General features: G+C 32.7%; 1 protein-coding gene across 3 annotated transcripts in view; it reads right to left on the reverse strand.

Annotated features, from left to right (window-relative positions):
* The window catches only part of LOC126893412 (ras-related protein Rab-38), a 103,385-nt gene that overhangs the window by 70,714 nt on the left and 17,908 nt on the right, over positions 1–14,763 (reverse strand). Inside the window, exon 1 of one of the 3 annotated variants that reach the window (XM_050663560.1) lies at positions 5,303–5,766. The exons of 1 other annotated variant lie outside the window; for it this stretch is intronic. In XM_050663560.1, the coding sequence (XP_050519517.1) occupies positions 5,303–5,728 (426 nt within the window). In that variant the 5' untranslated portion in view covers positions 5,729–5,766. Of the gene's footprint in view, positions 1–409; positions 464–5,302; positions 5,767–14,763 lie in introns of those variants that run through there. One more of the 3 variants, XM_050663562.1, reaches the window with a different exon arrangement.

Below are 14,763 nucleotides of genomic sequence, written 5' to 3' on the forward strand. Positions count from 1 at the left end.
GAGAAAAGTAAAATTGTGGAAACTAAATATTTATTTTAAACTGTTTTAACACATTTTTACAACGTTACTAATAATTTTCAAAAAATCTACTTTTGAAGTTATTTTTGCAATAATTAAGGAACAAAATAACATTATAACTTTACAGTATCTCATTTTATAGGATTTTATATGCTTTTTCAGTAAACCTGTATCAAAAAGTCTTGGAAATACCGTGACACCGTGCCTAGGAGTGATACATGGGATAGAGGAATACAAGAATAGTATTATAGTAAAAAATGGGAAATAAAAGAAGTACATAAAGGGATTGTAAGATCGTGAATTGTAAGGAGCTTAAAAAAATTGGCATTTGAACATTAAATATTAGTTTCTTATTATATATTATGTAAATACCATTTTTAGTAATACTTACTCTAAGTTTTAAAGTTTTAAATTTTAAAAGAGCCTCCATCAAATTTCTAGTTTAGACCTCTTGAAAACTGATGATGAAAATATCAAAACGCTGAAATAAGTTGCAGTTTTTATTGCAGGATCTAATACTCGTTTGAAATTGTTGAAAATTATATCTGATGGCCTCTCCAGAATCTTTATCTGTTATTTATAATGTCTGTTCTAGAAATACATTCAAGTTTTTCGAAGGAAATTTCTATAAATGGTATTTTCCACAGATGAAACAAACAGGATAAATATTGTTATTAGATGTTGATTGAGTGCGAAAAATGAGTCTTGGTGTTAAATATATGTTGACGCGATGTTAGATATACGGAATCCACGGAATATTTACACAGAAAAGGAATATCAGGGAAGATTGCTGAGAATGAAATATTAGAAAACGATAATATCGCGGAAAGGTAAAAACCTCAAAAATAATACATACAGGGTGAGTCATGAGGAACTGTACATACTCCTACCTCGTATAGAGGCCCCTATGGGGAATAACAAATGACCATTAAAAAGTGTCTGCTCCCATTGTTTAATAATATACAGGGCGAGTTTCACATTTTGACTGAAATTTGTATTCGTCATAATTTTTGAACGGTCAGATCGATGTGTCTCTTATTTTGGTCAATCGTTACACTATTGCCACCTAATCAACTGATTTATTCAAACTAGAAAAAAATCAGGTCCGGCTTTAAAAAAATTAGTTCGTTTGGGTCTTAGAAAAAATTTCACCCTGTATAAGCTTTTTGAAAACTCTAATATGAATTTTACAAATTAGACAAATAGGCAATTAAAATAACACATTTATTTTTTTCCGCACACGATTGCTTAATTTTTTATAAAAAAATCAAATTTGATTATGAATTAAAAGTTTGGTAAAGTGAACCATAGATTTAACAAAATTAACTTTTATTACCAAAATTAATTTTTTTTAACAAATATTTAATTTATGTTACCACCAGTCAACTGATTTATTCAAACAAGAAAAAAATCAGGTCCGGATTTAAAAAATAAGTTCGTTTTGGTCTTAGAAAAAATTTCACCCTGTATATGCTTTTTGAAAACTCTAATATGATTTTTACAAATTAGACAAATAGGCAATTAAAATGGCATATTTATTTTTTTCCCCACACGATTACTTAATTTTTTATAAAAAAAATCAAATTTGACTATGAATAATTAAAAGTTTGGTAAAGTGAACCATAGATTTAAAAAAAATAACTTTTATTACAAAAATGAATTTTTTTTGAACAAATATTTAATTTATGTTATCACCCAATCAACTGATTTATTCAAACTAAAAAAAAATCAGGCCCGGATTTAAAAAATTAGTTTGTTTGGGTCTTAGAAAAAATTTCACCTTGTATACGTTTTTTGAAAACTCTAATATGAATTTTACAAATTAGACAAATAGGCAATTAAAATGGCATATTTATTTTTTCCCCACACGATTACTTATTTTTTTTATTAAAAAAATCAAATTTGACTATGCATAAAAAGTTTGGCAAAGTTTTTGCATAGATTTAAAAAAATTAACTTTTTTTACAAAAATTAATTTACAAAAACAACGTTTTTCTTAAAATTAAAAGTTTTACCATTTTTTTTTTTATAACACGTCTAGATTTAAAACTTCCCATAACACTTCTTTTGGACTCTATAGTTTAACATAGACGTGATCAAATTGATAAATTTTAAATTTTTCCACCTAATTTTTGCGATTTACAAGTTTGCAACTTTTAAAAGAAGAAGACTGAAAGTCTACAACAATTTTCATAGTCTTCACAATGGTAAGAGGTATGTGCTGTAAAAATTTCAGAAAAAAAATATTAAAATGGAACAGAGTTGTAGCGAGTTAAACCGTGAGTTCATTGTTTTTTCATTTTTAGGTTAAAATTCCGATCTTGACAAATTTGATTTTTTAATAAAAAATTAAGTAATCGTGTGGGGAAAAAATAAATATGTCATTTTAATTTCCTATTTGTCTTATTTGTAAAATTCATATTAGAGTTTTCAAAAAGCGTATACAGGGTGAAATTTTTTCTAAGACCATAACGAACTAATTTTTTAAATCCGGACCTGATTTTTCTCTAGTTTGAATAAATCAGTTGATTGGATGGTAACATAAATTACTCATTTGTGCAAAAAAAATTAATTTTTGTAATAAAAGTTATTTTTTTTAAATCTATGGTTCACTTTACCAAACTTTTAATTCATAGTGAAATTTGATTTTTTTATAAAAAATTAAGTAATCGTGTGCGGAAAAAAATAAATATGCCATTTTAATTGCCTATTTGTCTAATTTGTAAAATTCATATTAGAGTTTTCAAAAAGCGTATACAGGGTGAAATTTTTTCTAAGACACAAACGAACTAACTTTTTTAAAGCCGGACCTGATTGTTTTCTAGTTTGAATAAATTAGTTAATTAGGTGGTAATAGTGTAGCGATTGGCCAAAATAAGAGCCACATCGATCTGACCGTTCAAAAATTATGACGAATACAAATTTCTGTAAAAATGCGAAACTCGCCCTGTATATTATTAAACAATGGGAGCAGACACTTTTTAATGGTCATTTGTTATTCCCCATAGGAGCCTCTATACGAGGTAGGAGTATGTACAGTTCCTCATGACTCACCCTGTATAAGTAATTAACCCAGCAAGAGAATCATTTAGGAAGAGGAAAGAAACGAACACTAACACATCAAAAGAGAAAACTTTACATTTTAGAGAGGAAGTGACGATAAAATGTGAAGAAAAGAAGAAAGCATTTTTACAATACAGAAAATACCAATCACAACAGGCATACAACCATTACAAACGAATCAGAAACGAAACGAATACTTTAGTGAGACAAATAAAAAGGGAACACTGGCAGAGCTTCTCAAAACAGATGGAACATGACTTCTACGGAACACAAAAAGAAATATGGAGAATGATCAGAGGACAAGGAAAAGACATGAACAAACTAATAAAAATGAAACATATCCAGATGGAAAGATAGGCAAACTTCTTTCGATCCCTATTTGCTAAATAAACCAACAACACCGCAAGTGACGACAAACGAAAAAAATAAATATTGAGGAGGAAAAGGAAAAAAGAATCATTAAGGAAATTAAAAAATAGAAAATCACCAGGAGATGACAGAATACCGAATGGACTCCTAAAGTACGGAGGACTAGATCTAACCAAACAAATTAATATTAAAACTACATAATCCAAAAAATAATAGCAGAAGAAGAACAAGCGAAGATCATGTATCGACGCTATATTTATAATCAGGCAAGTGAAAGAGAAATAATTAGAATATAACAAACCGGAATACTTATGTTTCGTAGACCTTAAGAAGGAGTTTGACAGAGCCAGATTAAAGAACGTTATCTACTTACTGTACGCAAGAGACATACCTCTAGGAAGAATCAAAACGATCGAAAATATCTACCAGAACAACACAGTAGAAGTAAAAGAAGAGGAAGGACTAACTGATCTAAGTTGGTAAAGGGACATAACTAAAAAAGGTTATCAAATGGGAGAAAAACAACTTAAACTAATCTGCTATGCAGACGACGCAATATTAATCTCTGAAAGTGAAGATGATTTACAACGTATGCTGCACCAATTTAATATAACCGCCAGAAAATTTAATATGTTAATTTCACCCCCAAAATCACACTATCTAGCTACAGAAAGCTCGAAACAGAAGTGGAAGATCAAGTGAATAGAGCAAACAGAGCCGCAGGTTGCCTGAATGACACAATATGGGGAAATAAAAATATGTATTAGAAAAGAACTGAAAAACAGATTTTACAAAACAGTCATCAAACCAATAATGACATACGCGGCAGAAACACGACCCAACACAGAGGACAAAAATAATGCTAGAAACAGCAGAGATGAAAACCGTTTGAAAAATCAATGGTAAGATACTATGGGCCACAGCTAGAAGTACAGATATATGACGGAGACTCAAGAAAGAGAATATCAAGGATTTGGTAAGAAATAGGAGAGCAAAATATAAGAACACAAAATAAAAAACGAATTTACACGACAAAAAGTACAACGCTAAATTAATAGCAACCAAGACAGATTTTTTCAGGAGGTCAGAAAGAAGATCACATAAGAAACGACGACATTAGACAACAAATTGGAATAGAAAGAAAAATCATAGATGACATCGAAAAAGAACAGCTAGTATGGTACGGGCACATAAGACGAACAGAAGAAAGAATGCCCAAAACAGTGTTAGAATGGAGCCCCACAAAAAAACGAAAATGACGAAGACCGGCAACCAAATGGATAATTCAAGGCGATGTTGGAAAGAAATTAAGAGATGAGGACTGCCACAATGGAAAGGAGTGGCGATTAGGAACGGAAAGGCGTAGAACGCTATAAAACTGATTTAAAATAATAAAAAGCACAAATATTCTAAAAGTCAATATAAATATAAAAGAAATACTACATTTTAAAAATTCCACGTGGATTTTTGACGTTGAAAATATTCAAATCACTGTTGTGTTAGCTCCAAAACAAGTATAAAAACAGCAAATAATAAAAACCACTCACAACACTTATAAAGAACTAATAATTCTATGTAGAACTAATTAAACACTTCAACTCACTCGTCTGGATTGTTTTGCAAATGACTTCATAAATTATTATCGTCCCGATCAAATAAAAACGACAAGAAAAGTACACAGAGGCTTAATTTGATAATAATTTTGAAACTTTATGTTCCAAATGGATTTCTGTTTTGCCACTGGTCTGAGTAGCCTCAGCATAATATAATTAACGAAAAACTACTTTTTATAAAGTCGTTAAATGGTATTTAAAAAAATAAAAATTTAAGATAAAAAGTAGATATGGGTTACCGTGTTTGGAGGCTGGTCCATGATAAGTTCACCATAAGCAGTCATGTCCGAAAAGTCCTCTAGCGATTTTGTGCGTTCCAATGCTGACGAGTACCCAACACTGTGACTCCTAGCGGAAGCCTTCGTCAAATTCTCCGCGCTTTGCCAAGATAAATCAGTATCTGACACAGATCGTGTCAATAGAAAATTGTCCCTATCTGGCGTGTGCCGTTCGTCGGACGAAGTACTTGGAAGAGGCACCTTGGCTAGCTCCCTGATTTCCCTCCTGGTAGTAATCTTGTTTCTCGAAGATCTAAGCCTCTTAGTGAGGATCAGCATCCGCTGTTTCACTCTGGGTGACAGGGGTATCGGTATTTTTTTCGATCGCTTGCTTCTCTCTTCTTTGCCTCTGTTTTGTGTGCTCTCGTTTTCGGTGTCACTTTTCATTTTAACTGGTAGCCGTTATTAACTCGAGACATACCTAACGATAATGACCGTCAAGTGTCGCAAAGAGACTGAAAGGTTTGCTTTCATGAGGATTAATTACCTACAAATAATGGCGGGGAGGAAACACGTGAAGGTGGGGAATTTTTGTCCTATTCCTACTTCACACCGGGTGAATTGATATTTCCCAGGAACTGTTAACTTGATATATTATAATAGGTATACAAGGAGATTCTCGAAAATGTTATAACCAAAACAAAACGGTTGAGGCAATTTGCGGAAACTAACATTTTTAATTTAAAATTCATGAATTTGTTATCGCTAAAAAAGTCTTTTAAATCAAACATTAATAAAATAAATAAACAACAACTGTTTCATATATTTTGTAATTTAATTGTACAGATAACCAAATTGGGATCAAATATGTAATTAATATATTCACGGTAATCGTGTATATATACGGGGTGTTTAATTAAAATGAGATATTAAAAGTTCAGAAGTAAATTAAGGCAAAGAGATAAGAGATAGTCCAGAGAAATAAGGTTTTTGTCGGGACACTTGAGCAGCCAGGTTGCAAATGGGTTTTTTGGGTACTATATACCTAATACATTATAAATACAAAAATTCCCGTCACAGTTTGGACGAGAATTTTAGTTATTAACAAATAAGGGTCAAAAATGGCAGTTTTTCCGTTTAAATCGCTTCAGGTAAAAATAGGGTCATTAAATATCTTATTTGGAGTATTCTTCTTTTAGTAGATGAGCAAAGGTGTAAAATGGCAGTTTTTGAATTTTGGTCTGATCATTTGTTGCTTCGCTAATTGCAAAAAAAAAGAATAAAATTTCGAAAATAACAAATTTGCTATAACTTTTGCGAAAATGAACTATTATTGATATTGCACGAAAAGTTGATTCAGCCAGTACATATAATGCCCTAAAAATTTCAAGCTTATTCAGCGATTAGTTTAAATTTTATTCAATTTGTTTATACCAAAGAGATTTTCTTTTGTAATGTTATTGTTCAGAATATAATAATGATACAGCAATTCTGTGGAAACCTCTTGAAAGAAGAATACTTATATTTTCAAAATGTTTAAAAAAATCAATAAGAAGTCATTTTTATCATTCCGAAAACATTTTACTGTAGTAGGGTCATTTTTGGCTTCTAAACAATTTGAATAGCTTTGTTAATATTGACTTCAGAGTAAATCTACTTTGGAATTTCAAAAGCTAGTATTACGGTCAAAATTAGCCATTTTTATTATTGAATCCACAGTTACTTCTGTGTACATAAAATTCTCCTGTAACAGTGCTAGTTATCATACTCCTCCGAAACGGCTTGACCGATTTTTATGAAATGTTACACATATATCCTGTAAGACCGAGAATAGGTTTTAACCTATTTTTCATGCCCATAAGTTGTAAGGGGGGTTGCCCCCTGATATTTATTTTTTATTTTTTTGGACAAAATTTTCTATCTTAATTTTGTATTATGTAGCATTAAAAAATACATGCAAGCCTTAATTTTTACTCTTCTATCCCCAACCACTATTTTTTAATAGCATCTATATATATTTACATATTTAAAATTCTCCTGTCGCAGTGTTAGTTGCCATACTCCTCCGTGACTGCTTGACCGATTTTTATGAAATTATATATATGTATATTCGGTAGGTCTTAGAATCGGTCGTAATCGATTTTTCATATCCCCGAGTAATAAGGGGGGTTCCCCCTAACATTTTGTAATGTTTGGTAGGGGTATGTATACATAACGTACTCTAAAGGAGTACGAGTACATGCAAATTAAAAAAATTATGATCAAAATCCATCAACAACTTCCGGAGATATTAATCGCAGCATATGTTTGAAGAATCAATTTCATTTTTTTAGTGCACGGATTTTAATATTTCTCCTCCACCGACCACGAATCGATTTCGTTAGGACGTCATTTTTAAAGCTTTATTGACCACTCTGTTGAAGATCAAAGTTTACTCAAACTTGTACACATAAACTATCTATCTTTAACTTCAAAATGGTGCTAGTTAGGTTGCTTAATTGTTATAAACAAAGTAGCTGTGAATTAAATAAAAAAAGTGGATAACTTTGACCGTAATTAACCTAGGCAAAAAGTTTTTTTGAAAATTCATGTAAAAATACCAGCTTTTCAAATCTCAAAGCAGTTTTAGTCTACAGTCAATATTAACAAAGTTATTGAGATCAAAAATGAATCTTCTTTAGTAAAATATTTTCGGTATGACTAAAATGATTTTTTAATGATTTTTTTAAATACATACGTTGAAAATATAACCATTTTTCTTTCATGTGGTTTCTACAGAATTGCTATATCATTATAATTTTCTGAACAATAACATTGCAAAAAAAGGTTCAATAAAATGGTCAAACAATAACATTGCAAAAGCTCTTTGGGATAAACAAATTGAATAAAATTTAAACTAACTGACGAATCATCTTAAAATTTTTTGTGCATTATATGGACTGTTGTATTCAACTTTTCGTGCAATTTGAAAGTCTTAAGGTCATTTTCGCAAAAGTTACAGCAAAATTTTTTATTTTCGAAATTTTAGTTTTATTTTGAAATTTCCGAAGCAACAAATGATGGGACCAAAATTCAAAAACTGCCATTTTAAACCTTTGCTCTTTTACTAAAAGAAAGATACTATAAATAAGTTATTTAATAACCCTATTTTTACCTGTGGCGATTTAAATGAAAAAACTGCCATTTTTGACACTTATTTGTTAATAACTAAATTTCTCGTCCAAACTGTGACGGGCATTTTTGTATTTATAATGTATTAGGTCTATAGTACCCAAAAAACCCATTTGTAACCTGGCTGCTCAAGTGTCCCGAACATGGTATATTTTTGCCTTATTTCCCTGGTGTAAGAATATATAAATGATCTAGTGGTACTACAGCCCTAGTTGAGCGTCAAATATTTGCCACGCCTTCATATCTACACCACATCTCCACCTCAGTCTTGGCCTCTCTCTCTTCAGTCCTGGTCCTGACCCACTGGAGCGACTGTATAGTGGTCATCGCGATATCGCGTATTGCCGTCTACAGGATCTTTAGATCATTTAAAATTGAATTATTTGTCCTGTGGTTGGTCCAGAGATTTCGTAACATTCTTCTCCAATAGAACATTTCAGTGACATTTATCTTTTTTGTTTCCGCTTGCCTTATGTTCCAAGATTCACATCCGTATTGGGAATATTAAGTAGTTGATGTATTATTAAGAAGTATTGGCCTACCCCTCCTATTTTCCACAAGCATTGATAGTATGGTTCGTCTGTAAGGATAGTTTTTCTTGACTCTAACGATTTTGTGCGTTCCAGTGCTGATGAGTACCCAACACTGTGGCTCCTAGGGGAAGCCTTCGTCAAATTCTCCGCGCTTTAACAAGATAAATCAGTATCCGACACAGTGGCGTAGCGTGAGTGTCGGCTGCCCGGGGCGGAAGACAATTTTGCCGCCCTCTTATTTAGGTAAAATAATTTAATGTATACATTAGGGTGGCCCTTAACATATGTGAGAAAATTTAAATTTTGAAATTTCACCCTCTCACCCCCCAAAAGTGTTCCATTATACATCAAACTTAAACGTGCGAAATTTCATGAAAATCGGTGAATATTTAGAGGTGGCCCCGGGTCTGAAAGTTTCGTATATTCGTTATTCATGTTAGTATATTGCCATTATAAAATAATGGGATATATAAAATAATTTTATTAATTTATTAATAAAAATAAATCATTTCTATGATCTTTAACACCTATAAGAAAGATTCACTACAGTACAGTGGTACCCCGAGAAGTCGGCCTCCGATAACCCTGAAGTCCGGCTAACCCGGACCGATTTTCATCAGACAAAACAAACACTTTTTCAGTTTGACTGAGTTTCTTACCTAGAAATGAACAATACTGTATACAACTGTACGCAATTTAGTTGTATTGTTCATATGTATTTCATGTTTTCGCAATTACAATGGAGTTTACCTGTAAGTATACAGTGTTTTTTAATTTTTACCATATTCTCCGGCTAACCCGGATTTTCGATAACCCGGATCGGCTGCGGTCCCGATTAATCCGACTTATCGAGGTTCCACTGTAATTACTTCTTATGCTGTTTTTTTTTCAAGATTTCGCTTTTAATAGAGGCCGGAAAAATTTTTCGATGCTCCGCGACTACTTGCAAGAGGTATTGTAACTGTTCTTCCTTATTAGTGAGTTTTTGTTAAGATCTTCAATTAGTGCAACTCCTCTTTCTGTCCTATCATTTGTCGTCACGAAATTCTTCATTATCTTTTAAGCTGCCTTAAAACTTTCATCATCTTTCCATTCTGAAAAACCGGATCTCTTTTTAAAAAGTCATCAAGAAGTACAAGCATGTTGAAGAATTGTTTGGAGTTTACAGTAAAAACTTCTCCAGACCTTTGCTCTCTAAAAATGCCCAAGGTTTCATATCAGTAGGACGTTTCAGAGGGTGTTCAGCAGCTTGATTCTCCATAGCTGCAACCATTAATCTTTTGGATTCTGGAAGTATCCTGGAATCAAAAAGACTCATCGGAAAGAGATGTTCAGATAGATATCATAAGTGTTTTTGAAGTTTTTGGCTCGTTACGATGGCACTTCTTTGGTGCGGGTAGTTAAGGAGCTGTTTCCTAAGTCGAAATCATTGAATGACGCTTCAATAGCTAATGGTGCTTGTATCTAGTCCCTCAAGTATGCGCTGACTGCGAAGAGCGCTGATTTACAATTCCCTTCAGCTCCGAAGCTGTGAAAATTAATTGGCTGTGAAACAACCACATCTTTATAGCATAGATAACTTTAGACATCCATATCCATCTCGCCTCTGTATGGCTCCAGAATAATAGAAATAATAATAGAAAATAAATTGGAAGCCCGTTCAAAAGTACTTTTGTCTATAATTGCCCAGCTGTCTTGAATCTTTCGAAAATACTTATTTGGAGGTTAGATGATTTACTACTCATTACCTCATCAAATACAGATCCAACTATAAGTTCCGAAATGTGGTGGCGGCAAGCTAAAAAAAGTAAGTCCTTTCTGGAGTTATGCTGAAGAATGGTGCATGTTCCAGACTTCGGCCCTGAGTCGCATGCAGTAGTATCTAAACATAGAGCTGTGACTTCACGAACAATACCCCATTCCTACAAACATTCCAAAATGGCATTTGCCTGGGCAATTCCCGTTCCATTGTGTAATTTTGGAACACCCAGCAGCTGTTCATATCCACGATTGACATTTGACACAACAACAGAAAGGCGATCTACATGTTTCTTGGAAGTTAAGTCCTCCATTAGCTTACCGTCCAAATGAACAATATCAGGTCCAGAAATTAAAAAGTCTTTTTTTTTAAATTTTGTTGCAATCTTGAATCGAGATATCTCTCTCTCGCGCTGAATACAGTTGCTATTGATGACTAACGAGCTTACATCATGACCAAGACTGGATACTACACCACTAATAATAAATGTGGCTGTCTTGTACGATACCTGGGTTTTATCGAGGGAAGACGAAAGTTCAGAAGTCATGATTTTGATTCATGCTCTTTTAGGTAAGGTTTCACCTTCAGAAGTCACAACCGCACCAACGTTAGCATCATCATTGTTCACCAATTTTAATATTCTTTATTCCTGTGCTTAATTGTAACTGATAGGCGATTAATTATTAATATCTTTTACATTATTAGCAAAAATTCGTAGTACACCACTAATTTCAATTGCATGGGGTCTCAGGGGCCCGGGGCCACCTTTAAATATTTTCAGATTTCAATAAAAATTTATATTTTTAAGTTTCTCCATAATTGGAACAATTTTAGGGGGTGAGAGGTAAAAATCGTTAAATTTCATTTTTAAGGGCCACCCTAGTATACATACTATACATTAAATACATTAAATTATAGAGAATTTTTCGACGAGAACAGTCATCAATATTTTGCATTATACCTAGGTCTGGATCCCGGCGTATGAAAAAAAAGTTGTATAATAGCAAGCTGAAAATTTTTTAATAGCTTAAGGGTTTCTAGTCGGACAAACTTTGATGTATGGGAACACTAGAACAGTGGAAATTTTAATTGTGGAACAGGTTAAAAATTTGGAACGTCAGACTACGAAGACGTCCCATGTATTTTGTCGGACAGAACTTCCAATTAATTTGTTACCCTTTCATTAAACTGTCCTGAAAAAATCAGACTGCTGTTTATCACCAACTGGGCATTTTAATGAGTGGAACACGTAGAACATGTCAAATGACAGGAATTATGACAGGTGACAAATAGCAGTCTGGTTTTTGTATGAGAGTTTAATGAAAGGGTAACAAATCAATTGGAAGTTCTGTCCGACAAAATACATGGGACGTTTTCGTGGTCTGACGTTCCAAATTTTTAACCTATTCCACAATTAAAACTTCCCCTGTTCCAGTGTTCCTATATATCAAAGTTTGTCCGACTAGACACCCTTAAGCTATTAACAAATTTTCAGCTTGCTATTAATCAACTTTTTTTCATACGCGGGATCCAGAAATAACAGGTTAAATTTTAAATAAAAAAGTTTATCTAAGTTTTACAATCACGTTTATTAATAGGGCTTTTCATTCACAGTCATTTGTTTCGAGCTTCTGTCAAATGTCGTATAATCTGTGTATATTAATATTATACACAGACTATACAACATATGACAGAAGCTCGAAACAAATGACAATCGATGAAAAGCCCTATACAAAAATTCTTTTACTTTAACCAATTAAATACATTGATATAACTTAGATACCTATTACTTAAGATTAGGTACACCTTGACGATCGACAACATTAAATAAAATAAATTTTTATTAGAACTAGAACGATAATATAATGTTATATTTTTATTAAAAAGTAATAATAGTATTTGTTATAATTAAAAACAAAACTTCCGTCTTCAATTCAAAAATTTATAGGTCCACTTTTTTTAAGAGCAAAAGTCTTTTATTGCACCGTCAATCTCTATCGCATCACATACCCCTTGCTCAATAGACAAAATAGCCAAATTAGCTAGTCGTAGAGTACTCATTGTCGATCTTAAATAATTTTTAATCAATTTCAATTTTGAAAAACTTCTCTCGCAGCTGACATTGTTTATAACAACTGTGAAAAATATTTGGAACATTATTAAAATATTGGGCAGAGTATCTTCCAGCTTGGATTCAACAATACATTTAACTAATAATTCAAGTTAATCTGCATTAATGAATTTATTTTCGTTACCTGTAGCAGCAACGAAAGTCAGCAGTCGAATTCTTTTCAGCTTGAAATCCTGCTTGTCAATTTCATCAGATGCGTAGTCATTCAGTGTTGTCTGGTCCTAATAATATAGCCGGCGTTAGATAAGCAAACTGACATATCTGTTAAATTCTGTAGCTGTTGAAAACGCTCACGAATTTCTACAATAGCTAACTCTATCTAACGAAGAAAACAGTTTTCGTCTCAAGTCATTTTCACAAGACAAGTTAGCATCTCTAGTTTCGTCATCAAAAATATGCTTTCTTGTTATACCCCTCCGTGGTTTTATGGAAATTCCAAGTTCTTCACACATATTTTTTGCATAACCTATAGCTCCATTTGCCCATTCCTCTCTTTTCTCTGTCAGTATCATATGCAAAGCATTTACTTTCTGAGCGCACAATCTTATGTCAAGTTCCCTTGTTTGTAAATTGTTCCCTTGTTCCCACAAGTCAGTATAGACGTTGTTGCCAGTCGCTACAAAATATTATCATTCAAAGAAAAGGAATTCCCCGAATTCGTCACAAGATAAGTAATTAAAAATTACGGGCTCCTTTCAATCGGTCCGAATTTGTAGTTGCGATAAAAATATAAAATGGTTCAAATATTTACAAAATCTCTTTCTTCTTCTTCTTCTTCTTGTAATAGGACTATGTCCTGTTTCTTCTGTTGCAGTCTCTACTGAAATCCGGAGCTCCAGCTCTCGTACCATCGTTTTTTGGGTCTCCCTATGGGTCGCTTGGTGTTGGGCTTCTGTGTCTTCGCCCATTGCGCCATACGTTCAGGGTCCATCCGATCTACGTGGTCTCTCTACATGCGTCGTCGTGCTCTTGTCCGTCTCACTACGTCTTGAACGCCTAGCTCTCTCAATGTGTCTCTCAGTACAAATAATATAGAAGGATGCAAGTAACACGAAATATACAGGGTGAGGCAGATAAAGGGCCTATTAGAAATATCTCAAGAACTCAAGGTAAGAAAATTATGAAAATCGGAATACAGGGGTTTTAAGGTGTGAGCTATTTAATGAAAATATTTTGGTCTCTTTGCTACTTCCGGTTACACCGGAAGTTGGTTGTAACTTCGTTTTTTTAAATGGGACACCCTGTATAATTTTACATTTTTGGATTCTCCTTGATTTCTTCTTTCTTAAAATTTAAGTTTTTGTAATATTATACAGGGTAGGTTAAAAGATAATTACGTTTTTTTTATTAATTTCGTAGCAAAATTCACACCCTGTAGAATTGTAGTAGTTTGACATAATAAACTCTGTTTATATTCAAATTATGTTTAATATAGCCTACTATGTTAAGAATTATCAATACAGTTAAATTTTTCCTTTTTTGTATACAGGGTTGGTCGAAACTCAGAATGAGTATTTTCTGAGTTTTCTTAAATGGAACACCTTGTATTTTAGTATTGTAATGAAATGTTATTTTAGGATACTTTTTAATTTCTTAAGCAATCCTTATACCTAACTGCTTCAATTTGTGAGTTATTGGTGATTCAAGCCAAACATTAATTGCAACACAAAATACCTGAAATTTTATTAGGTTGGCCGTAAAAATATTCAATCACAAATAATTTTTCGGAAATAAATACATACTAATCGAGACTGATACTTAAAATTGCCCATAATGGTTGAGCTATCAAAATATCTACGTAGTTAAGATTGTTGGTGCGATTAACAATTAAGCACAAATTAAAGCAGGTAGGTATAGGGAATGCTTAAGAAATTAAAAAGTACCATAA

Source organism: Diabrotica virgifera, chromosome 10 (assembly GCF_917563875.1).
Source record: "Diabrotica virgifera virgifera chromosome 10, PGI_DIABVI_V3a".
Classification (NCBI taxonomy): Eukaryota; Metazoa; Arthropoda; class Insecta; order Coleoptera; family Chrysomelidae; genus Diabrotica; species Diabrotica virgifera.